This window comes from Phyllobates terribilis, unplaced genomic scaffold, assembly GCF_046119375.1.
Source record: "Phyllobates terribilis strain yellow unplaced genomic scaffold, ASM4611937v1 Scaffold_5__5_contigs__length_657084704, whole genome shotgun sequence".
NCBI classification, from domain to species: domain Eukaryota; kingdom Metazoa; phylum Chordata; class Amphibia; order Anura; family Dendrobatidae; genus Phyllobates; species Phyllobates terribilis.
In genome coordinates, this window is record NW_027362765.1 from 356,311,577 (window position 1) to 356,338,687 (window position 27,111).

Sequence of the window (27,111 nt, forward strand, 5' to 3'; positions counted from 1 at the left end):
GGTGACGTGCGGTCACTAGATACTGATGATGGAGGTGGAGTGCGGTCACTAGATACTGATGATGGAGGTGGCATGCAGTTACCAGATACTGATGATTTAGGCGACGTGCGGTCACTAGATACTGATGATTGAGGCGACGTGCAGTCACCAGATACTGATGATGGAGGTGGCGTGCGGTCACTAGATACTGATGATTGAGGCGACGTGCAGTCACCAGATACTGATGATTGAGGCGACGTGCGGTCACCAGATACTGATGATGGAGGCGACGTGCGGTCACTAGATGCTGATGATGGAGGCGACGTGCGGTCACTAGATACTGATGATGGAGGTGGCGTGCGGTCACTAGATACTGATGATTGAGGCGACGTGTGGTCACTAGATACTGATGATTGAGGCGACGTGTGGTCACTAGATACTGATGATTGAGGCGACGTGTGGTCACTAGATACTGATGATTGAGGCGACGTGTGGTCACTAGATACTGATGATTTAGGCGACGTGCGGTCACTAGATACTGATGATTGAGGCGATGTGCGGTCACTAGATACTGATGATTGAGGCGACGTGCGGTCACCAGATACTGATGATGGAGGTGACGGGCGGTCATCAGATACTGATGATGGAGGTGATGGGCGGTCACTAGATACTGATGATTGAGGCGACGGGCGGTCACCAGATACTGATGATGGAGGTGACGGGCGGTCATCAGATACTGATGATGGAGGTGATGGGCGGTCACCCGATACTGATGATGGAGGCGATATGCGGTCACCAGATACTGACAATGGAGGCGACAGGCGGTCACTAGATACTGATGATGGAGGCGACGGGCGGTCACCAGATTATGACGATGGAGATGACAGGTGGTCGCTAGATACTGATGATGGAGGCGACAGGCGGTCACTAGATACTGATGATGGAGGTGATGGACGGTCACCAGATACTGATGATGGAGGCGACGGGCAGTCACCAGATACTGATGATGGAGGCGACGGGCGGTCACCAGATACTGATGATGGAGGCGACGGGCGGTCACCAGATACTGATGATGGAGGAGACGGGCGGTCACCAGATACTGATGACGGAGTCACTTTGTGTTTTGTTAATTGCTTAAAATATACTATTAACCCTTGCATTACTGGAATCTCCTTGCTCTGCAGTTTTCTTTCTACCTCTGCCTATAACTTTTGCACAGCGCTGTATCTCTTCCGTATTTGTGTTTGCAGAGACTGTATAAATCGGGGGATCAGGAATCGCTGCACAGATACATGTTACCTGCAGATCATCCCGATTTCATCCGCGCTCGAGTCAACGCCTCTCAGATAAGTGACGTACGTCTGATTTTCTGTTCAGATTGATGGATATTTCTTTCCTTGTATAACATGCCGCCATGATTGCGATATCTTGATCCATGATACCAGACATGTAGAGATGCGGGTATCGCACTGTTGTCGTTACTGCCTCATGCTTTACACTGCAGGCTTGCTCTACTTCTCTAATTGTATCCAGCTATACTGACTTTTCTATTCGCCTGTAATGTAGTCTGGAATCCTCCTCCTGCCTCATATATTTTTAATGACAGACTGAGCAGTGCTGCAGTATAAAGCATAAGAAACATCTATGGACAGGAAGATTTGGATTAAAATAAATTTCTGTTGTTTATTTTGATTTGGGCAGAAAGCGTACAGGACCCTGTGGGAGCAGTCCCGTGCGGTGGGCTATGACCTGCGTCTGGACGCCATTCCTTTCCAGACCGCAAAAGCATCCAGGGAGATCGCCAGTGATGTAAGATGAGGGATTTATGGGGACCACTGTGGTTTAGGATCAAGTCTGCTTGTATTCCAGGAGCCCCATCATGTCAATGTCATTGGGGGCTGTCGCCCTGGATATAAGCTCTTCCACTAGGGGGCAGCACCTCTGCTCAGGGGATTCTCCTCTTTTCCAGGCATTTGTTCATATAATTTTTTTCCTGCAGTTCCGCTACAGAGAAGCCTTCGTGAGGGACAGGGGGCACCAGATCGGCTTCCGCAGCGTCAGCGACGACCCCAAAACGCAACACGTCATGAGAATCAGCAAACTGCAGAGCGACCGCGAATACAAGAAACGCTCCGCAGAGGCCAGGTCCAAGGTGCGGACTCATCTGGATCAACCGGGATTCATCCAGGCCAAGAAGAGCCAGGAGCAGGCGAGCGACGTCCACTATCGCCAGCACCTGCACCAGTACACGTGCGACCCGGAGCAGCTGACGCTGAGGCATGCCAAGCAGGCGCACGGGCTGCAGAGCGATGTGAGTGCCGCCAGCCAGAACCGGACCACTGCTGAACCGGGCCCAGTCACGCTCCCCGCGGGCCCAGTCACGCTCCCCGCGGGCCCAGTCACGCTCCCCGCGGGCCCAGTCACGCTCCCCGCGGGCCCCGTCACGCTCCCCGCGGGCCCAGTCACGCTCCCCGCGGGCCCAGTCACGCTCCCCGCGGGCCCAGTCACGCTCCCAGCGGGCCCAGTCACGCTCCCCGCGGGCCCAGTCACGCTCCCCGCGGGCCCAGTCACGTTTCCAGAGGGCCCAGTCACGCTCCCAGCGGGCCCAGTCACGCTCCCCACGGGCCCAGTCACGCTCCCCACGGGCCCAGTCACGCTCCCAGCGGGCCCAGTCACGCTCCCCACGGGCCCAGTCACGCTCCCCACGGGCCCAGTCACGCTCCCCGCGGGCCCAGTCACGCTCCCCGCGGGCCCAGTCACGCTCCCAGCGGGCCCAGTCACGCTCCCCACGGGCCCAGTCACGTTTCCAGAGGGCCCAGTCACGCTCCCCACGGGCCCAGTCACGTTTCCAGAGGGCCCAGTCACGCTCCCAGCGGGCCCAGTCATGCTCCCCACGGGCCCAGTCACGTTTCCAGAGGGCCCAGTCACGCTCCCCGCGGGCCCAGTCACGCTCCCCACGGGCCCAGTCACGCTCCCAGCGGGCCCAGTCACGCTCCCCACGGGCCCAGTCACGTTTCCAGAGGGCCCAGTCACGCTCCCCGCGGGCCCAGTCACGTTCCAGCAGCAAGCGAGGGGTCGCCTATGAGTCTCATCTATGGGGGTCATCTATGAGTCTCATCTATGGGGGTCATCTATGAGTTTCATCTATGGGGCTCGTTATGGGGGCTCACCTATGGGGGTCATCTATGGGACTTGTCTATGGGGGTCGCCTATGTGGCTCGTCTATGGGGGTCGCCTATGAGTCTCATCTATGGGGGTCATCTATGAGTCTCATCTATGGGGGTCGCCAATGAGTCTCATCTATGGGGGTCGCCTATGAGGCTCATCCATGGGGGTCGTCTATAAGGCTCCTCTATGGGGGTCGTCTATGACGTTCATCTATGGGGGTCGCCTATGAGGCTCGTCTATGGGGGTCGCCTATGAGTCTCATCTATGGGGGTCGCCTATGAGTCTCATCTATGGGGGTCGCCTGAGTTTCATCTATGGGGGTCACCTATGAGGCTCATCTATGGGGGTCGCGTATGAGTCTCATCTATGGGGGTCGCCTATGAGTCTCATCTATGGGGGTCGCCTATGAATCTCATCTATGGGGGTCGCCTATGAGTCTCATCTATGGGGGTCGCCTATGAGTCTCATCTATAGGGGTCGCCTATGAGTCTCATCTATGGGGGTCACCTATGAGGCTCATCTATGGGGGTCGCCTATGAGTCTCATCTATGGGGGTCACCTATGAATCTCATCTATGGGGGTCGCCTATGAGGCTCATCTATGGGGGTCACATATGAGGCTCATCTATGGGGGTCATCTATGAGTCTCATCTATGGGGGTCGCCTATGAGTCTCATCTATGGGGGTCACCTATGAGGCTCATCTATGGGGGTCGCCTATGAGGCTCGTCTATGGGGGTCGCCTATGAGGCTCATCTATGGGGGTCGCCTATGAGGCTCATCTATGGGGGTCGCCTATGAGGCACATCTATTGAGCTCATCTATGGGAGTTGTCTATGAGGGTCGTCTATAGGGGTCGTATATGAGGCTCATCAATGGTTCTCATCTATGGGTATCATCCATGAAACCCGTCTGTGGGGCTCATCTATGGGGGACCTTTATGGGGGCTCACCTATGTGGCTCGTCTATGGGGCTTGTCTATGGGTCTCATCTATGGGGGTCGTCTATGGGTCTCATGTATGGGAGTTCTCTATGGGGCTCATCTATGGGAGTTGTCTATGGAGCTCATCTATGGGGGTCTGTCTATGGGGCTCGTCTATGAATCTCATCTATAGGGGTCGTCTATGGGGCTCATCTATGGATCTCATCTATAGGGGTCGTCTATGGAGCTCATCTATGGGGGTCATCTATGGGGTTCGTCTATGGGGCTCGTCTATGAATCTCATATATAGGGGTCGTCTATGGGGTTCGTCTATGAATCTCATCTATAAGGGTCGTCTATGGGGCTCATCTATGGATCTTATCTATAGGGGTCGTCTATGGAGCTCATCTATGGGGTCATCTATGGGGCTCATCTATGGATCTCATCTATAGGGGTCGTCTATGGAGCTCATCTATGGGGGTCATCTATGGGGTTCGTCTATGGGGCTCGTCTATGAATCTCATCTATAGGGGTTGTCTATGGAGCTCGTTTATGGGGGTCATCTATGAGGGTCGTCTATGGGGTTCATCTATGGGGGTCGTCTATGGGGCTCATCGGCCTCCCCCTCCTACTATTAGTAATTGTAATCTGATGTTATGGTTTCAGGTTAAATACAAATCTGATCTGAACTGGATGAAAGGAGTAGGGTGGACGCCCCCCGGGTATTACAAGGTGGAGCTCGCCCGCCGGGCTGCCGAGCAGAGGAACGCAGAGGACAGAGAGCGGCAGCAACCGGCAGAGACAGACTATACCGAAGTAAGTAACCCCGACAGACGGAAAGAGGGGCAGACAGGGACTCCTGACACTAGGGGTGCAGGATAATGACGCTGACACTGGGGGTACAGGATAATGACGCTGACACTGGGGGTACAGGATAATGACACTCGGGTACAGGATAATGACACTTGGGGTGCAGGATAATGACACTGACACTCGGGGTACAGTATAATGACACTGGGGGTACGGGATAATGACACTTGGGGTATGGGATAATGACACTGACACTCGGGGTACAGGATAATGACACTCGAGGTACGGGACACTGACACTGGGGGTACAGGATAATGACACTGGGGGTACAGGATAATGACATTCGGGGTACAGGATAATGACACTGGGGGTAGAGGATAATGACACTGACACTCGGGGTACAGGATAATGACACTGGGGGTACAGGATAATGACACTCGGGGTACAGGATAGTGACACTGACACTTGGGGTACAGGATATTGATAATGACACTCGAGGTACAGGATAATGACACTCGGGTTACAGGATAATGACACTGGGGGTAGAGGATAATGACACTGACACTGGGGGTACAGGATAATGACACTAACACTGGGGGTACAGGGTAATAACACTGGGGGTACACTATAATGACACTGACACTCGGGGTACAGGGTAATGACACTGACACTCGGGGTACAGGATATCGACACTGACACTTGGGGTACAGGATAATGACACTGGGGGTACAGGATAATGACACTCGGGGTACAGGACTATGACCCCCGACTCTCGCACCCCGTCCCTCTGACTAGCTTCTTGGTTTCTCAGGGTGGAGCGGACGCAGAATCTTTCGGTGATATAAACAGAGACGCCTCTGAGATTCTTCAAGTAAAACGGAGAAAAACTCTTCCTATGAAGAAATGATGGCGCTGATCCTGCGGTGTCGGCCATGATGTTGTGGACTCGCGGGGCGGCTCTTTCCTTCTTTCCTGTATTATGGAAATGTCGTCGTTCTCATTAATATAATTATTTATTCTCCCGGTGACCTCGCAGCGCCACTCCTCTCCTCTAGAGGGCGATGTATTGTAGTGATGGGGGTCGTTATATGTTACTTATCACACCGGTGCCTTAAAGTGTTTCCCGCAACGTCTGCCCGTGTTCGCTGCGTCCTGTGGTGTCCGTCGCGGTGGATTGCGCTGTAGGACTTACTATAGGACTGGCAGGATCAGTTTTCATACAATCCAAAGTATTCAAGAGGAATATTTGTAGAATTTTCTGATTTGTTTGTACAGAATAAACACAATTAATGAAGCGACTGTGTCAGTCACTAGGACCCTGTGGGATGCATTAGGCTGGAGAATGACCTCACTGTGGGCCAAACCCTAAAGGTCATGGGTCATGGATATCAGTTGAGGAATTGATTCAAGCAGAGAATGTAGTTACCTATTATCTGTGAGGGGCGCTAGCTTGTAGCATTCCATTATTTGATTGGTCGGTTTAGGGACTGTTTAACCCCCGGCTGACTGTAGGTGATACATAGTCGCTGCCGCTTGTTAACATTGCACATTTATTGGCTTCTATCTACACTGCTCAAAGAATAAAGGGAACACTAAAAATCCCACATCCTAGAAATCACTGAATAAATATTCCAGTTGCAAATCTTTATTCATTACATAGTGGAGTCTTGGGAACAATAAAACATAACAAATCTGAGGAGGTGATGGAGATCCTTAAAGCCATTTTGGGATGTCCTGAAAATGGAACCTGAAGTTAAGGATGTTGTAGCGGAACGAGCGTCAATTACATATAGAAGAGGTGGGAATATCAAAGACAGGTTGGTGCAGAGCTATTCACCACCTAGGCAAGCAGATCCAGCCGGGCTAAATAAACCCAATGGGACTGGAACTTTTAGATGTGGATCGTGCAAAGCTAAAGGATCGTTTACAAGTGACATAACTAAAAAAAACGTTTCTAAACAGAGAATTCATAAATTGTCGCCCTGAAGGCCTGGTTTATCTGGCGAAAAGTGATTGCCCTAAAAGTTATGTGGGTGAGACGGGTCGGCAATTTAGGAGGAGAATTCTGGAACACACAGGTGACATACGGAGGAAAGAGGATACTACTATTTCCAAACATATCTGGGAACAACATGGAGGTGTCACGAAGGCAATAAAGTTTCAGTGGATAGAGAAGATCAGGATAATAAGTTACTTAGAAAAGAATCTCTGGATATTTAGGTTGAAAACAGCGAGTCCATTAGGTCTTAATGAAAGCGTTTCCTTTACTCCGTTTTGTAAAAGCCCTGAAAGATGATGATTATTCTAGATCTCGAGTGTATTTCATGGATTATTATAATTCTATAGATATATAACCCAGAAAATAATAAAAGTCTTCGGGGTGCATATAAGATAAGACGTCAGATGATTCTGTTCCTTGTAAATCTGAAGTGAGTAGATCTATTTCATTAATATCATGAATGATAATGGGAACACTTGGAGAATTCCATTATGTATATAATATGTTGGGATTGGTAATTGTTACTTAAGGTTTAAATAACATCTTTGGATTCTAAGACATTATATGACATGAAGGATTTGATTTAATATGAAAAAACAGAATACAGATCGTTCTTGATAGAACAGGATAATACCACCGGATTACAAACGGTTAAACTTCCTTGTCACCTTTTCTGTAGCGCTTGGTATTTAGGATACCGCCGGACTGACGTGGCCGTATAGGATTGGCCCACGGTGTGGCCATCAGTGATTGGCCGGCGTGAATGCGCTTCAGAGGGAGGGGGCGGAGTATCTTTTATAAATGCTCGGGGTCCGACGCGCATCGACGCCAGGAGTAGCGAGCTCCAGTGCTACAAATAACGTCACCGCACAATACAGTGAATCAATGGTCATGACGACCTCCTGATGGGTGAAACGCGTCGAGGTGCAATACTCCGGTGTTAGGAGTCTGCTTAAGTGAGAGGTATTATCGGAGCGCTTGATGTTTGATCCGCCGAGGCTGCATGTGTCGCGGGTGTTAGACAGCCACGACACCTCCAGGGATTTCCTGTTTGTTAGACAGCCACGACACCTCCAGGGATTTCCTGTTTGTTAGACAGCCACGACACCTCCAGGGATTTCCTGTTTGTTAGACAGCCACGACACCTCCAGGGATTTCCTGTTTGTTAGACAGCCGTGACACCTGCAGAGATTGCCTGTTTGTTAGACAGCCGTGACACCTGCAGAGATTGCCTGTTTGTTAGACAGCCGTGACACCTGCAGAGATTGCCTGTTTGTTAGACAGCCGCGACACCTCCAGGGATTTCCTGTTTGTTAGACAGCCACGACACCTCCAGGGATTTCCTGTTTGTTAGATAGCCGTGACACCTGCAGAGATTGCCTGTTTGTTAGACATCCACGACACCTCCAGGGATTTCCTGTTTGTTAGACAGCCACGACACCTCCAGGGATTGCCTGTTTGTTAGACAGCCACGACACCCCCAGGGATTTCCTGTTTGTTAGACAGCCGTGACACCTGCAGAGATTGCCTGTTTGTTAGACAGCCACGACACCTCCAGGGATTTCCTGTTTGTTAGACAGCCGCGACACCTCCAGGGATTTCCTGTTTGTTAGACAGCCGCGACACCTGCAGAGATTGCCTGTTTGTTAGACAGCCGTGACACATGTAAGGATTGCCTAACAGCCACGACACATGCAGCTGCGGCAGCTCAAACATAGTTGTCGAGCACACCAAAAGTACTCTGGCAGCATCTGAGTGTGCTCAGTGAAAGGGTTAACCGAGCACGCTCGCTCAACACTAATTAGCATCCAAGTCCTATACAGAAATTTGTGGACTGGATAGACTGCATATTTGGTACGGTGGTTATAGGGGTAATTTTATCGTATAATAATAAAAGTCAATTTTTAATAAAGGGATTTCACCGCAGTCAGTGATTTTTGTTTTAATAAAGTGGAGTCTGTGGAGTTTAAGGTTCTCAATCAGTGATTTTTCTCACACCACCCTCATGGAGTCTGTTTCTGACAGTTTGAGCAGATACATGGATGTTAGTGGGCTGCTGGAGGTCATTTTGCAGGGCTCTGGCAGTGCTCCTCCTGTTCCTCCTTACACAAAGGCGGAGGTAGCGGTCCTGCTGCTGGGTTGTTGCCCTCCTACGGCCCCCTCCACATCTCCTGGTGTACTGGCCTGTCTCCTGGTAGCGCCTCCAGCCTCTGGACACTACGCTGACAGACACAGCAAACCTTCTTGCCACAGCTCGCATTGATGTGCCATCCTGGATGAGCTGCACTACCTGAGCAACTTCTGTGGGTTGTAGACACCGCCTTATGCTACTGTACCTCTAGGTGTCAGAGCAGTGACAAAATGCAAAAGTGACCAAAACAACAGACAAAAAGGATGAGAACAGAGAAATGGTCTGTGGTCACCACCTGCAGAACTGCTCCTTTATAGGGGGTATCTTGCTAATTGCTGATCATTTCTACCAGTTGTCTGTTCCATTTGCACAACAGCCGGAGACATTGATTCACAATCAGTGTTGCTTCATAACTGGACAGGTAGATTTCACAGAAGTGTGATTGACTTGGAGTTACATTGTGGAGTTTAGGTGTTCCCTTTATTTTTTGAGCAATGTACAGTAGTGTTCAAAATACCAGCCGTCCAATACGACTGAACAGATTAATCGCTGTTTCTGGTATAAATTCTGTCACCACATGTCAGACAATTCACCAGTCGGCGCAGTAGATTGTAAGAAGACCCCCAGACTCCGCATTCATGATCTGCAGGTTTCTGACTCTGTGTATGTGAATAATTAATTGTACGGGATGTGTTCAATATAATAGCAGTGTGGAGGTCAATCAGTGAGGTCAATCATTCTGTGAGGAAACAGGTGGGAATCAGGTGGCTCTTATGTAAGGGTGAAGCCAGCACATGTTGTACATGCATTTCTCCTTGAAAGCCTGAGAAATATGGGTCGTTCCAGACATTGTTCAGGAGAACAGTGTACCTTGATTAAAAAGTTGACTGGAGAGGGTAAAACTTATAAATAAGTGCAGACAATGATCGGCTGTTCAGCTAAAATGATCTGCAATGCTTTAAAATGGAAAGTAAAGCCAGAGAGACGTGGAAGAAAACGGAAGACGACCATTCACAGGATGGAAGAATAGCGAGAATGGCGAAGGCTCAGCCAAGGATCAGCTCCAGGATGATCATAGACAGTCTCCAGTTACCTGTGAGGACTGTGACAGTGAGAAGACGCCTGTGTGAAGATAATCTCTGAGCAAGAAGTCCCCGCAAAGTCCCACTGTTAAAAAAAAGACATGTACTGAAGCGGATACAATCTGCCAAAGAACACATCAACTGGCCTAAAGAGAAATGGAGAAACATTTTGTGGACTGATGAAAGTAAAATTGTTCTTTTTGGGTCCAAGGGCCGCAGACAGTTCGTCAGAAGACCCCCAAACTCTGCATTCAGCCACAGTACACCCTGCAGACAGTGAAGCATGGTGGAAGTATCACGATATGGGCATTTTTCTCTTACAATGGTGCCGGACCTATTTACCACATACCGGGGATCATGGAGCAGTTTGCATATATTAAAATCAATAGGATCAGTCAGGATCTGCCCAGAAGCCGATATCCAGCTGCCGGGGGAAGGGCAGAAGCGTGGAGGATAAGGGGCGGGAGCGTGGATAAAAAGGGGCAGGAGCGTGGATAAAAAGGGGCGGGAGCGTGGAGGATAAGGGGCGGGAGCGTGGATAAAAAGGGGCAGGAGCGTGGAGGATAAGGGGCAGCGCTGGGAATATTGAGGCATCACAGAAACATCCTGTATTTGTAAATAAAATGTAACAACGTACAGAATGTTTATAATTGTCTGTCAGTAACCATAGAAACAGCGACTAAAAGAGCGAAAACACTGAAAAGGCAAAATTAGAGAAACAAAACTTGTGTCAGTCTCAGAACTTTTGGCCACGACTCATTTACCATTTAACAAAGGCAGCAAACATGATTGTTCTTGTTATTATTGAGGATTTTGCAGCGTCCGATCATTTCTGTAGCCTCTTCTGCGATGGGTCCGGTTGCCTTAACCCTTTGCCTCCCAGTCTGAGTGATCTATTTGTATTAGAAACCCTGGAGCCTCGGGAGAAAGAATGGAGAAGCCTTCAGGAAGGTGAGGGGGACACTGTGTAGGGATTTTGCTAAACTAATGAATCATATAGAATAAAAACTGCTTTGTCTCTCAGGTTTTAACCTTTACTTATTTAAAAAAAAAAATCAAGATATATTTTCTTACATCTCCCGGTCCTGACCCATAATATGCTGATTTAGAATTAAAGAAGGAGGATGACATAAATAAAAGATAAAGTGTATTATGGGAATGTTACAATGTGTCATCCTGATACAACCTATAACCTGACAGAAGGACGGATTAGAGAAAAGTCTATAAAGGTTTCCAATGCAGACACAAAGAGGTTAAGTACGATGTCGCTTGTGAGGAGACCCCACAGATTACAGGGACCCCGGAGTCTGATGTGGCCCCGAACTGTGACTGCTATGATGTAATTAGGGTCTTGTTGTGTCGGTCACGTCAGCCCGTGATTCCGGATTCTACTCTTAGGGATTGGACTTCATGTTGTTTTCGATCCATGGTAGGAATCTGTAGACGTGCGTGTAGACCCCGGGCTTGTCCTTCACTCCGCACTTCTCTCCCCAGCTCACCACGCCGGCCACTTTTGTTTGACCATCAAGTTCACAGGCGAGGGGACCCCCAGAGTCACCCTGCAAAATGAAGGAAAAGATCCATTCATCCAGGATACTGGCACAAGGACAAGCTGTGCCCTGTGTGTCTGGTGGCACTGAATATAGTGTGGGATCGGGTCAGAGGCAACGACCACAAAAGCACATGATCTCTGTCATATTCAGTAACCACTAGATCGCCACGGATGCTCAGTGGGCAATTAGAGAATTCCACGGGACCACCAGGGATTATTCAGGATAATTACAGAACTCTGATGAGTGACCACTGAATTATCTATCAACAACTAACTAATAGGCACAGAGTCCAGCTCCCAAGCACTGATTAGTAGATGACCACGGAAGGACAAGGAAAAGCCACTGTTCACTGGGCCACCAGAAATGACTGGTGACTTAATGGGGATGATGACTGCAGAGAGCCAATAACACAAAAACTAGGCAGAGTTATATCAATGTATCAAAGGGGAGCAAGACCAGCAGGAGGACACTACTCTCATACATCACATCACATGGGACTGGACACCACAAGAGCAAATCACCACAGATGGCACATGGAACCACTATATCACCAGGGGTCAGACACTGCTCCACCACATCACCAGGGGTCAGACACTGCTCCACTATATCACCAGGGGTCAGACACTGCTCCACCATATCACCAGGGGTCAGACACTGCACCACTATATCATCAGGGGCCAGACACTGCTCCACTATATCACCAGGGGTCAGACACTGCTCCACCATATCACCAGGGGTCAGACACTGCACCACTATATCACCAAGGGTCGGACACTGCACCACTATATCACCAGGGGCCAGACACTGCTCCAATATATCACCAGGGGTCAGACACTGCTCCACTATATCACCAAGGGTCAGACACTGCACCACTATATCACCAGGGGTCAGAAACTGCTCCACTATATCACCAGGGGTCAGACACTGCTCCACCATATCACCAGAGGTCAGACACTGCTCCACCATATCACCAGGGGCCAGACACTGCACCACTATATCACCAGGGGCCAGACACTGCTCCACCATATCACCAGGGGTCAGACACTGCTCCACCATATCACCAGGGGTCAGACACTGCTCCACAATATCACCAGGGGTCAGACACTGCTCCACCATATCACCAGGGGTCAGACACTGCTCCACAATATCACCAGGGGCCAGACACTGCTCCACTATATCACCAGGGGTCAGACACTGCTCCACCATATCACCAGGGGTCAGACACTGCTCCACCATATCACCAGGGGTCAGACACTGCATCACTATATCACCAGGGGCCAGACACTGCTCCGCCATATCACCAGGGGTCAGACACTGCTCCGCCATATCACCAGGGGTCAGACACTGCACCACCATATCACCAGGGGTCAGACACTGCTCCACCATATCACCAGGGGTCAGACACTGCTCCACCATATCACCAGGGGTCAGACACTGCTCCACCATATCACCAGGGGCCAGACACTGCACCACTATATCACCAGGGCCCAGACACTGTACCACTACATCACCAGGGGTCAGACACTGCTCCACTATATCACCAGGGGTCAAACACTGCACCACTATATCACCAGAGGTCAGACACTACTCCACTATATCACCAGGGGTCAGACACTGCTCCACCATATCACCAGAGGTCAGACACTGCTCCACCATATCACCAGGGGCCAGACACTGCACCACTATATCACCAGGGGCCAGACACTGCTCCACCATATCACCAGGGGTCAGACACTGCTCCACCATATCACCAGGGGTCAGACACTGCTCCACAATATCACCAGGGGTCAGACACTGCTCCACCATATCACCAGGGGTCAGACACTGCATCACCATATCACCAGGGGTCAGACACTGCTCCACTATATCACCAGGGGTCAGACACTGCTCCACCATATCACCAGGGGTCAGACACTGCTCCACCATATCACCAGGGGTCAGACACTGCATCACTATATCACCAGGGGTCAGACACTGCTCCACTATATCACCAGGGGTCAGACACTGCTCCACCATATCACCAGGGGTCAGACACTGCTCCACCATATCACCAGGGGTCAGACACTGCTCCACCATATCACCAGGGGTCAGACACTGCTCCACCATATCACCAGGGGTCAGACACTGCTCCACCATATCACCAGGGGCCAGACACTGCACCACTATATCACCAGGGCCCAGACACTGTACCACTACATCACCAGGGGTCAGACACTGCTCCACTATATCACCAGGGGTCAAACACTGCACCACTATATCACCAGAGGTCAGACACTACTCCACTATATCACCAGGGGTCAGACACTGCTCCACTATATCACCAGGGGTCAGACACTGCACCACTATATCACCAGGGGTCAGACACTGCTCCACTATATCACCAGGGGTCAGACACTGCTCCACCGTATCACCAGGGGTCAGACACTGCTCCACCGTATCACCAGGGGTCAGACACTGCTCCACTATATCACCAGGGGTCAGACACTGCTCCACTATATCACCAGGGATCAGACACTGCTCCACCATATCACCAGGGGTCAGACACTGCTCCACTATATCACCAGGGGTCAGACACTGCACCACTATATCACCAGGGGCCAGACACTGCTCCACTATATCAACAGGGGTCAGACACTGCTCCACTATATCACCAGGGGCCAGACACTGCTCCACCATATCACCAGGGGTCAGACATTGCTCCACTATATCACCAGAGGTCAGACACTGCTCCACCATATCACCAGGGGTCAGATACTGCTCCACCATATCACCAGGGGTCAGACACTGCTCCACCATATCACCAGGGGTCAGACACTGCTCCACTATATCACCAGGGGTCAGACACTGCAACACTATATCACCAGGGGTCAGACACTGCTCCACTATATCACCAGGGGTCAGACACTGCTCCACCATATCACCAGGGGTCAGACACTGCACCACTATATCACCAGGGGCCAGACACTGCTCCACTATATCACCAGGGGTCAGACACTGCTCCACTATATCAACAGGGGTCAGACACTGCTCCACCATATCACCAGGGGTCAGACACTGCTCCACCATATCACCAGGGGTCAGACACTGCTCCACTATATCACCAAGGGCCAGACACTGTACCACTACATCACCAGGGGTCAGACTCTGCTCCACTATATCACCAGGGGTCAGACACTGCACCACTATATCACCAGAGGTCAGACACTACTCCACTATATCACCAGGGGTCAGACACTGCTCCACTATATCACCAGGGGACAGACACTGCACCACTATATCACCAGGGGTCAGACACTGCTCCACTATATCACCAGGGGTCAGACACTGCTCCACTATATCACCAGGGGTCAGACACTGCTCCACCATATCACCAGGGGTCAGACACTGCTCCACTATATCACCAGGGGCCAGACACTGCTCCACCATATCACCAGGGGTGAGACATTGCTCCACTATATCACCAGAGGTCAGACACTGCTCCACCATATCACCTGGGGTCAGATACTGCTCCACCATATCACCAGGGGTCAGACACTGCTCCACCATATCACCAGGGGTAAGACACTGCTCCACTATATCACCAGGGGTCAGACACTGCTCCACTATATCACCAGGGGTCAGACACTGCTCCAAAATATCACCAGGGGTCAGACACTGCTCCACTATATCACCAGGGGTCAGACACTGCTCCACTATATCACCAGGGGACAGACACTGCTCCACCATATCACCAGGGGTCAGACACTGCACCACTATATCACCAGGGGTCAGACACTGCTCCACTATATCACCAGGGGTCAGACACTGCACCACTATATCACCAGGGGTCAGACACTGCACCACTATATCACCAGGGGCCAGACACTGCTCCACTATATCACCAGGGGTCAGACACTGCACCACTATATCACCAGGGGTCAGACACTGCTCCACTATATCACCAGGGGTCAGACACTGCTCCACTATATCACCAGGGGTCAGACACTGCTCCACTATATCACCAGGGGTCAGACACTGCTCCACCATATCACCAGAGGCCAGACACTGCTCCACTATATCACCAGGGGTCAGACACTGCTCCACCATATCACCAGGGGTCAGACACTGCTCCACTATATCACCAGAGGTCAGACACTGCTCCACCATATCACCAGAGGTCAGACACTGCTCCACTATATCACCAGGGGTCAGACACTGCTCCACCATATCACCAGAGGCCAGACACTGCTCCACTATATCACCAGGGGTCAGACACTGCTCCACCATATCACCAGAGGCCAGACACTGCTCCACCATATCACCAGGGGTCAGACACTGCTCCACTATATCACCAGGGATCAGACACTGCTCCACTATATCACCAGAGGTCAGACACTGCTCCACTATATCACCAGGGGTCAGACACTGCTCCACCATATCACCAGAGGCCAGACACTGCTCCACTATATCACCAGGGGTCAGACACTGCTCCACTATATCACCAGAGGTCAGACACTGCTCCACCATATCACCAGAGGTCAGACACTGCTCCACTATATCACCAGGGGTCAGACACTGCTCCACCATATCACCAGAGGCCAGACACTGCTCCACTATATCACCAGGGGTCAGACACTGCTCCACCATATCACCAGAGGCCAGACACTGCTCCACTATATCACCAGAGGTCAGACACTGCTCCACTATATCACCAGGGGTCAGACACTGCTCCACCATATCACCAGAGGCCAGACACTGCTCCACTATATCACCAGGGGCCAGACACTGCTCCACCATATCACCAGGGGTCAGACACTGCTCCACTATATCACCAGGGGCCAGACACTGCTCCACCATATCACCAGGGGTCAGATACTGCTCCACCATATCACCAGGGGCCACACACTGCATCACTATATCACCAGGGGTCAGACACTGCTCCACCATATCACCAGGGGTAAGACACTGCTCCACTATATCACCAGGGGTCAGACACTGCTCCACTATATCACCAGGGGTCAGACACTGCACCACTATATCACCAGAGGTCAGACACTGCTCCACCATATCACCAGGGGCCAGACACTGCTCCACTATATCACCAGGGGCCAGACACTGCTCCACTATATCACCAGGGGTCAGACACTGCTCCACTATATCACCAAGGGCCAGACACTGCTCCACTATATCACCAGGGGCCAGACACTGCTCCACTATATCACCAAGGGTCAGACACTGCTCCACCATATCACCAGGGGTCAGACACTGCTCCACTATATCACCAGGGGTCAGACACTGCTCCACTATATCACCAGGGGTCAGACACTGCTCCACCATATCACCAGGGGCCAGACACTGCTCCACTATATCACCAGGGGTCAGACACTGCTCCACCATATCACCAGGGGTCAGACACTGCTCCACTATATCACCAGAGGTCAGACACTGCTCCACCATATCACCAGAGGTCAGACACTGCTCCACTATATCACCAGGGGTCAGACACTGCTCCACCATATCACCAGAGGCCAGACACTGCTCCACTATATCACCAGGGGTCAGACACTGCTCCACCATATCACCAGAGGCCAGACACTGCTCCACCATATCACCAGGGGTCAGACACTGCTCCACTATATCACCAGGGATCAGACACTGCTCCACTATATCACCAGAGGTCAGACACTGCTCCACTATATCACCAGGGGTCAGACACTGCTCCACCATATCACCAGAGGCCAGACACTGCTCCACTATATCACCAGGGGCCAGACACTGCTCCACCATATCACCAGAGGCCAGACACTGCTCCACTATATCACCAGGGGCCAGACACTGCTCCACCATATCACCAGGGGTCAGACACTGCTCCACTATATCACCAGGGGCCAGACACTGCTCCACCATATCACCAGGGGTCAGATACTGCTCCACCATATCACCAGGGGCCAGACACTGCACCACTATATCACCAGGGGTCAGACACTGCTCCACTATATCACCAGGGGTCAGACATTGCTCCACTATATCACCAGAGGTCAGACACTGCTCCACCATATCACCAGGGGTCAGACACTGCTCCACCATATCAGCAGGGGCCAGACACTGCACCACTATATCACCAGGGCCCAGACACTGTACCACTATATCACCAGGGGTCAGACACTGCTCCACTATATCACCAGGGGTCAGACACTGCTCCACTATATCACCAGGGGTCAGACACTGCTCCACTATATCACCAGGGGTCAGACACTGCTACACTACATCAACAGGGGTCAGACACTGCTCCACTATATCACCAGGGGTCAGACACTGCTCCACTATATCACCAGGGGTCAGACACTGCTCCACTATATCACCAGGGGTCAGACACTGCTCAACTATATCACCAGGGGTCAGACACTGCTCCACTATATCAGCAGAGGTCAGACACTGCTCCACCATATCACCAGGGGTCAGACACTGCTCCAATATATCACCAGGGGTCAGACAATGCTCCACTATATCACCAGGGGTCAGACACTGCTCCACTATATCACCAGGGGTCAGACACTGCTCCACCATATCACCAGGGGTCAGACACTGCTCCACTATATCACCAGGGGTCAGACACTGCTCCACCATATCACCAGGGGTCAGACACTGCTCCACTATATCACCAGGGGTCAGACAATGCTCCACTATATCACCAGGGGTCAGACACTGCTCCACTATATCACCAGGGGTCAGACACTGCTCCACTATATCACCAGGTGTCAGACACTGCTCCACTATATCACCAGGGTTCAGAAACTGCTCCACTATATCACCAGGTGTCAGACACTGCTCCACTATATCACCAGGGTTCAGAAACTGCTCCACTATATCACCAGGGGTCAGACACTGCTGCACTATATCACCAGGGGCCAGACACTGCACCACTATATCACCAGAGGCCAGACACTGCACCACTATATCACCAGGGTTCAGAAACTGCTCCACTATATCACCAGGGGTCAGACACTGCTCCACTATATCACCAGGGGTCAGACACTGCTCCACTATATCACCAGGGGTCAGACACTGCTCCACTATATCACCAGGGGTCAGACACTGCTCCACTATATCACCAGGGGTCAGACACTGTACCACTATATCACCAGGGGTCAGACACTGCTCCACTAAATCACCAGGGGCCAGACACTGCACCACTATATCACCAGAGGCCAGACACTGCACCACTATATCACCAGGGTTCAGAAACTGCTCCACTATATCACCAGGGGCCAGACACTGCTCCACTATATCACCAAGGGCCAGACACTGCTCCACTATATCACCAGGGGTCAGATACTGCACCACTATATCACCAAGGGCCAGACACTGCTCCACTATATTACCAAGGGCCAGACACTGCTCCACTATATCACCAGGGGTCAGACACTGCTCCACTATATCACCAGGGGTCAGACACTGCTCCACTATATCACCAGGGATCTGACACTGCTCCACTATATCACCAGGGGCCAGACACTGCTCCATTATATCACCAGGGGCCACACACTGCATCACTATATCACCAGGGGTCAGACACTGCTCCACTATATCACCAGGGGTCAGACACTGCTCCATTATATCACCAGGGGCCAGACACTGCATCACTATATCACCAGGGGTCAGACACTGCTCCACTATATCACCAGGGGTCAGACACTGCTCCACTATATCACCAGGGGTCAGACACTGCTCCACTATATCACCAGGGGTCAGACACTGCACCACTATATCACCAGGGGTTAGACACTGCACCACTATATCACCAGGGTCAGACACTGCTCCACTATATCACCAGGGGTCAGACACTGCTCCACTATATCACCAGGGGCCAGACACTGCTCCACTATATCAACAGGGATCTGACACTGCTCCACTATATCACTAGGGTCAGACACTGCTCCACTATATCAACAGGGGTCAGACACTGCACCACTATATCACCAGGGGTCAGACACTGCTCCACTGTATTACCAGGGGTCAGACACTGCTCCACTATATCACCAGGGGTCAGACACTGCTCCACCATATCACCAGGGGTCAGACACTGCTCCACTATATCACCAGGGATCAGACACTGCTCCACTATATCACCAGGGGTCAGACACTGCTCCACTATATCACCAGGGTCAGACACTGCTCCTCTATATCAACAGGGGTCAGACACTGCTCCACTATATCACCAGGGGTCAGACACTGCTCCACTATATCAACAGGGGTCAGACACTGCTCCACTATATCACCAGGGGTCAGACACTGCTCCACTATATCACCAGGGGTCAGACACTGCTCCACTATATCACCAGGGGTCAGACACTGCTCCATTATATCACCAGGGGCCAGACACTGCATCACTATATCACCAGGGGTCAGACACTGCTCCACTATATCACCAGGGGTCAGACACTGCTCCACTATATCACCAGGGGTCAGACACTGCTCCACTATATCACCAGGGGTCAGACACTGCACCACTATATCACCAGGGGTTAGACACTGCACCACTATATCACCAGGGTCAGACACTGCTCCACTATATCACCAGGGGTCAGACACTGCTCCACTATATCACCAGGGGCCAGACACTGCTCCACTATATCAACAGGGATCTGACACTGCTCCACTATATCACTAGGGTCAGACACTGCTCCACTATATCAACAGGGGTCAGACACTGCACCACTATATCACCAGGGGTCAGACACTGCTCCACTGTATTACCAGGGGTCAGACACTGCTCCACTATATCACCAGGGGTCAGACACTGCTCCACCATATCACCAGGGGTCAGACACTGCTCCACTATATCACCAGGGATCAGACACTGCTCCACTATATCACCAGGGGTCAGACACTGCTCCACTATATCACCAGGGTCAGACACTGCTCCTCTATATCAACAGGGGTCAGACACTGCTCCACTATATCACCAGAGGTCAGACACTGCTCCACTATATCAACAGGGGTCAGACACTGCTCCACTATATCACCAGGGGTCAGACACTGCTCCACTATATCACCAGGGGTCAGACACTGCTCCACCATATCACCAGGGGCCAGACACTGCACCACCATATCAATAGGGGTCAGACACTGCTCCACCATATCACCAGGGGTCAGACACTGCTCCACTATATCAACAGGGGTCAGACACTGCTCCACTATATCACCAGGGGTCAGACACTGCTCCACTATATCACCAGGGGTCAGACACTACTCCACTATATCACCAGAGGTCAGACACTACTCCACTATATCACCAGGGGTCAGACACTGCTCCACTATATCACCAGGGATCTGACACTGCTCCACTATATCACCAGGGGTCAGACACTGCACCACTATATCACCAGGGGCCAGACACTGCTCCACTATATCACCAGGGGCCAGACACTGCTCCCCTATATCACCAGGGGTCAGACACTGCTCCACCATATCACCAGGGGTCAGACACTGCTCCACCATATCACCAGGGGTCAGACACTGCTCCACCATATCACCAGGGGTCAGACACTGCTCCACTATATCACCAAGGGTCAGACACTGCTCCACCATATCACCAGGGGTCAGACACTGCTCCACTATATCACCAGGGGTCAGACACTGCTCCACTATATCACCAGGGGTCAGACACTGCACCACTATATCACCAGGGGTCAGACACTGCTCCACCATATCACCAGGGGTCAGACACTGCTCCACTATATCACCAGGGGTCAGACACTGCTCCACTATATCACCAGGGGTCAGACACTGCTCCACTATATCACCAGGGGTCAGACACTGCTCCACTATATCACCAGGGGTCAGACACTGCTCCACCATATCACCAGGGGTCAGACACTGCATCACTATATCACCAAGGGTCAGACACTGCTCCACTATATCACCAGGGGTCAGACAGTGCTCCACTATATCACCAGGGGTCAGACACTGCTCCACTATATCACCAGGGGTCAGACACTGCACCACTATATCACCAGGGGTCAGACACTGCACCACTATATCACCAGGGGTCAGACACTGCTCCACTATATCACCAGAGGTCAGACACTGCTCCACTATATCACCAGGGGTCAGACACTGCTCCACTATATCACCAGGGGTCAGACACTGCTCCACCATATCACCAAGGGCCAGACACTGCTCCACTATATCACCAGGGATCAGACACTGCTCCACTATATCACCAGGGGCCAGACACTGCTCCACCATATCACCAGGGGTCAGACACTGCTCCACTATATCACCAGGGGTCAGACACTGCTCCAACATATCACCAGGGGTCAGACACTGCACCACTATCACCAGGGGTCAGACACTGCTCCACTATATCACCAGGGGTCAGACACTGCTCCACTATATCACCAGGGGTCAGACACTGCTCCACTATATCACCAGGGGTCAGACACTGCTCCACCATATCACCAGGGGTCAGACACTGCTCCACCATATCACCAGGGGTCAGACACTGCATCACTATATCACCAAGGGTCAGACACTGCTCCACTATATCACCAGGGGCCAGACACAGCTCCACCATATCACCAGGGGCCAGACACAGCTCCACCATATCACCAGGGGTCAGACACTGCTGCACTATATCACCAGGGGTCAGACACTGCTCCACTATATCACCAGGGATCAGACACTGCTCCACTATATCACCAGGGGTCAGACACTGCTCCACTATATCACCAGGGTCAGACACTGCTGCACTATATCAACAGGGATCTGACACTGCTCCACTATATCACCAGGGGCCAGACACTGCTCCACTATATCACCAGGGATCAGACACTGCTCCACTATATCACCAGGGGCCAGACACTGCTCCACTATATCACCAGGGGTCAGACACTGCTCCACTATATCACCAGGGTCAGACACTGCTCCTCTATATCAACAGGGGTCAGACACTGCTCCACTATATCACCAGGGGTCAGACACTGCTCCACTATATCAACAGGGGTCAGACACTGCTCCACTATATCACCAGGGGTCAGACACTGCTCCACTATATCACCAGGGGTCAGACACTGCTCCACCATATCACCAGGGGCCAGACACTGCACCACCATATCAACAGGGGTCAGACACTGCTCCACTATATCACCAGGGGTCAGACACTGCTCCACTATATCACCAGGGGTCAGACACTGCTCCACTATATCACCAGGGGTCAGACACTGCTCCACTATATCACCAGGGGTCAGACACTGCTCCACCATATCACCAGGGGCCAGACACTGCACCACTATATCACCAGGGGCCAGACACTGCTCCACCATATCACCAGGGGCCAGACACTGCACCACTATATCACCAGGGGCCAGACACTGCTCCACTATATCAACAGGGGCCAGACACTGCTCCACTATATCACCAGGGGTCAGACACTGCTCCACTATATCAACAGGGGTCAGACACTGCTGCACTATATCACCAGGGGTCAGACACTGCTCCACTATATCACCAGGGGCCAGACACTGCTCCACTATATCACCAGGGGTCAGACACTGCTCCACTATATCACCAGGGGTCAGATACTGCTCCACCATATCACCAGGGGTCAGACACTGCTCCACTATATCACCAAGGGCCAGACACTGCTCCACTATATCACCAGGGGCCAGACACTGCTCCACTATATCACCAGGGGCCAGACACTGCTCCATTATATCACCAAGGGCCAGACACTGCTCCACTATATCACCAGGGGCCAGACACTGCTCCACTATATCAACAGGGGTCAGACACTGCTGCACTATATCACCAGGGATCAGACACTGCTCCAGTATATCACCAGCGTCAGACACTGCTCCACTATATCAACAGGGGTCAGACACTGCTCCACTATATCACCAGGGGTCAGACACTGCTCCACTATATCAACAGGGGTCAGACACTGCTCCACTATATCACCAGGGGTCAGACACTGCTCCACTATATCACCAGGGGTCAGACACTGCTCCACCATATCACCAGGGGCCAGACACTGCACCACCATATCAACAGGGGTCAGACACTGCTCCACTATATCACCAGGGGTCAGACACTGCTCCACTATATCACCAGGGGCCAGACACTGCACCACTATATCACCAGGGGTCAGACACTGCTCCACTATATCACCAGGGGTCAGACACTGGTCCACTATATCACCAAGGGTCAGACACTGCTCCACCATATCACCAGGGGTCAGACACTGCTCCACTATATCACCAGGGGTCAGACACTGCACCACTATATCACCAGGGGTCAGACACTGCTCCACTATATCACCAGGGGTCAGACACTGCTCCACTATATCACCAGGGGTCAGACACTGCTCCACCATATCACCAGGGGTCAGACACTGCTTCACTATATCAACAGGGATCTGACACTGCTCCACTATATCACCAGGGGTCAGACACTGCTCCACTATATCACCAGGGGCCAGACACTGCTCCACTATATCACCAGGGGTCAGACACTGCTCCACTATATCACCAGGGGTCAGACACTGCTCCACTATATCACCAGGGGTCAGACACTGCTCCACTATATCACCAGGGGACAGACACTGCTCCACCATATCACCAGGGGTCAGACACTGCACCACTATATCACCAGGGGCCAGACACTGCTCCACTATATCACCAGGGGTCAGACACTGCACCACTATATCACCAGGGGTCAGACACTGCTCCACTATATCACCAGGGGTCAGACACTGCTCCACTATATCACCAGGGGTCAGACACTGCTCCACTATATCACCAGGGGTCAGACACTGCTCCACCATATCACCAGAGGCCAGACACTGCTCCACTATATCACCAGGGGTCAGACACTGCTCCACCATATCACCAGGGGTCAGACACTGCTCCACTATATCACCAGGGGTCAGACACTGGTCCACTATATCACCAAGGGTCAGACACTGCTCCACCATATCACCAGGGGTCAGACACTGCTCCACTATATCACCAGGGGTCAGACACTGCACCACTATATCACCAGGGGTCAGACACTGCTCCACTATATCACCAGGGGTCAGACACTGCTCCACTATATCACCAGGGGTCAGACACTGCTCCACCATATCACCAGGGGTCAGACACTGCTCCACTATATCAACAGGGATCTGACACTGCTCCACTATATCACCAGGGGTCAGACACTGCTCCACTATATCACCAGGGGCCAGACACTGCTCCACTATATCACCAGGGGTCAGACACTGCTCCACTATATCACCAGGGGTCAGACACTGCTCCACTATATCACCAGGGGTCAGACACTGCTCCACTATATCACCAGGGGACAGACACTGCTCCACCATATCACCAGGGGTCAGACACTGCACCACTATATCACCAGGGGCCAGACACTGCTCCACTATATCACCAGGGGCCAGACACTGCTCCACTATATCACCAGGGGCCAGACACTGCTCCACTATATCACCAGGGGTCAGACACTGCACCACTATATCACCAGGGGTCAGACACTGCTCCACTATATCACCAGGGGTCAGACACTGCTCCACTATATCACCAGGGGTCAGACACTGCTCCACTATATCACCAGGGGTCAGACACTGCTCCACCATATCACCAGAGGCCAGACACTGCTCCACTATATCACCAGGGGTCAGACACTGCTCCACCATATCACCAGGGGTCAGACACTGCTCCACTATATCACCAGAGGTCAGACACTGCTCCACCATATCACCAGAGGTCAGACACTGCTCCACTATATCACCAGGGGTCAGACACTGCTCCACCATATCACCAGAGGCCAGACACTGCTCCACTATATCACCAGGGGTCAGACACTGCTCCACCATATCAACAGAGGCCAGACACTGCTCCACTATATCACCAGAGGTCAGACACTGCTCCACTATATCACCAGGGGTCAGACACTGCTCCACCATATCACCAGAGGCCAGACACTGCTCCACTATATCACCAGGGGTCAGACACTGCTCCACCATATCACCAGGGGTCAGACACTGCTCCACTATATCACCAGGGGTCAGACACTGCTCCACTATATCACCAGAGGTCAGACACTGCTCCACCATATCACCAGGGGTCAGACACTGCTCCACTATATCACCAGGGGCCAGACACTGCTCCACTATATCACCAGGGGTCAGACACTGCTCCACTATATCACCAGGGGTCAGACACTGCACCACTATATAACCAGGGGTCAGATACTGCTCCACTATATCACCAGGGGTCAGACACTGCTCCACTATATCACCAGGGGCCAGACACTGCACCACTATATCACCAGGGGTCAGACACTGCTCCACTATATCACCAGAGGTCAGACACTGCTCCACCATATCACCAGGGGTCAGACACTGCTCCACTATATCACCAGGGGTCAGACACTGCACCACTATATCACCAGGGGTCAGACACTGCTCCACCATATCACCAGGGGTCAGACACTGCTCCACTATATCACCAGGGGCCAGACACTGCACCACTATATCACCAGGGGTCAGACACTGCTCCACTATATCACCAGGGGTCAGACACTGCTCCACTATATCACCAAGGGTCAGACACTGCTCCACTATATCACCAGGGGTCAGACACTGCTCCACTATATCACCAGGGGTCAGACACTGCACCACTATATCACCAGAGGTCAGACACTGCACCACTACATCACCAGGGGTCAGACACTGCACCACTACATCACCAGAGGTCAGACACTGCACCACTATATCACCAGAGGCCAGACACTGCACCACTATATCACCAGGGGTCAGACACTGCTCCACTATATCACCAGGGGTCAGACACTGATCCACCATATCACCAGGGGTCAGACACTGCTCCGCCATATCACCAGGGGTCAGACACTGCTCCACTATATCAACAGGGATCTGACACTGCTCCACTATATCACAAGGGTCAGACAGTGCTCCACTATATCACCAGGGGTCAGACACTGCACCACTATATCACCAGAGGCCAGACACTGCTCCACTATATTACCAGGGGTCAGACACTGCTCCACTATATCACCAGGGGTCAGACACTGCTCCACTATATCAACAGGGATCTGACACTGCTCCACTATATCACCAGGGGCCAGACACTGCTCCACTATATCACCAGGGGCCAGACACTGCTCCACTATATCACCAGGGGTGAGACACTGCTCCACTATATCACCAAGGGCCAGACACTGCTCCACTATATCACCAGGGGTCAGATACTGCTCCACCATATCACCAGGGGTCAGACACTGCTCCACTATATCACCAAGGGCCAGACACTGCTCCACTATATCACCAGGGGCCAGACACTGCTCCACTATATCACCAGGGGTCAGACACTGGTCCACTATATCACCAGGGGTCAGACACTGCTCCACTATATCAACAGGGATCTGACACTGCTCCACTATATCACCAGGGGTGAGACACTGCTCC

At 51.8% G+C, this 27,111-nt stretch overlaps 2 protein-coding genes across 3 annotated transcripts in view; one reads left to right on the forward strand and one right to left on the reverse strand.

Moving 5' to 3' along the window:
• The window catches only part of NRAP (nebulin related anchoring protein), a 200,481-nt gene extending 193,282 nt beyond the window's left edge, over positions 1-7,199 (forward strand). The window contains exons 38-42 of one of the 2 annotated variants that reach the window (XM_073684672.1): positions 1,230-1,334; positions 1,681-1,788; positions 1,979-2,290; positions 4,734-4,883; positions 5,689-7,199. In XM_073684672.1, coding sequence (XP_073540773.1) covers positions 1,230-1,334; positions 1,681-1,788; positions 1,979-2,290; positions 4,734-4,883; positions 5,689-5,784 — 771 coding nt within the window. In that variant the 3' untranslated portion in view covers positions 5,785-7,199. The remainder of the gene's footprint in view (positions 1-1,229; positions 1,335-1,680; positions 1,789-1,978; positions 2,291-4,733; positions 4,884-5,688) is intronic. The other variant, XM_073684673.1, reaches the window with a different exon arrangement.
• Positions 7,200-11,461: 4,262 nt separating this feature from the next.
• Positions 11,462-27,111, reverse strand: part of HABP2 (hyaluronan binding protein 2) — a 102,755-nt gene continuing 87,105 nt past the window's right edge. Inside the window, exon 13 of the mRNA XM_073681614.1 lies at positions 11,462-11,648. Coding sequence (XP_073537715.1) covers positions 11,484-11,648 — 165 coding nt within the window. The 3' untranslated portion in view covers positions 11,462-11,483. The remainder of the gene's footprint in view (positions 11,649-27,111) is intronic.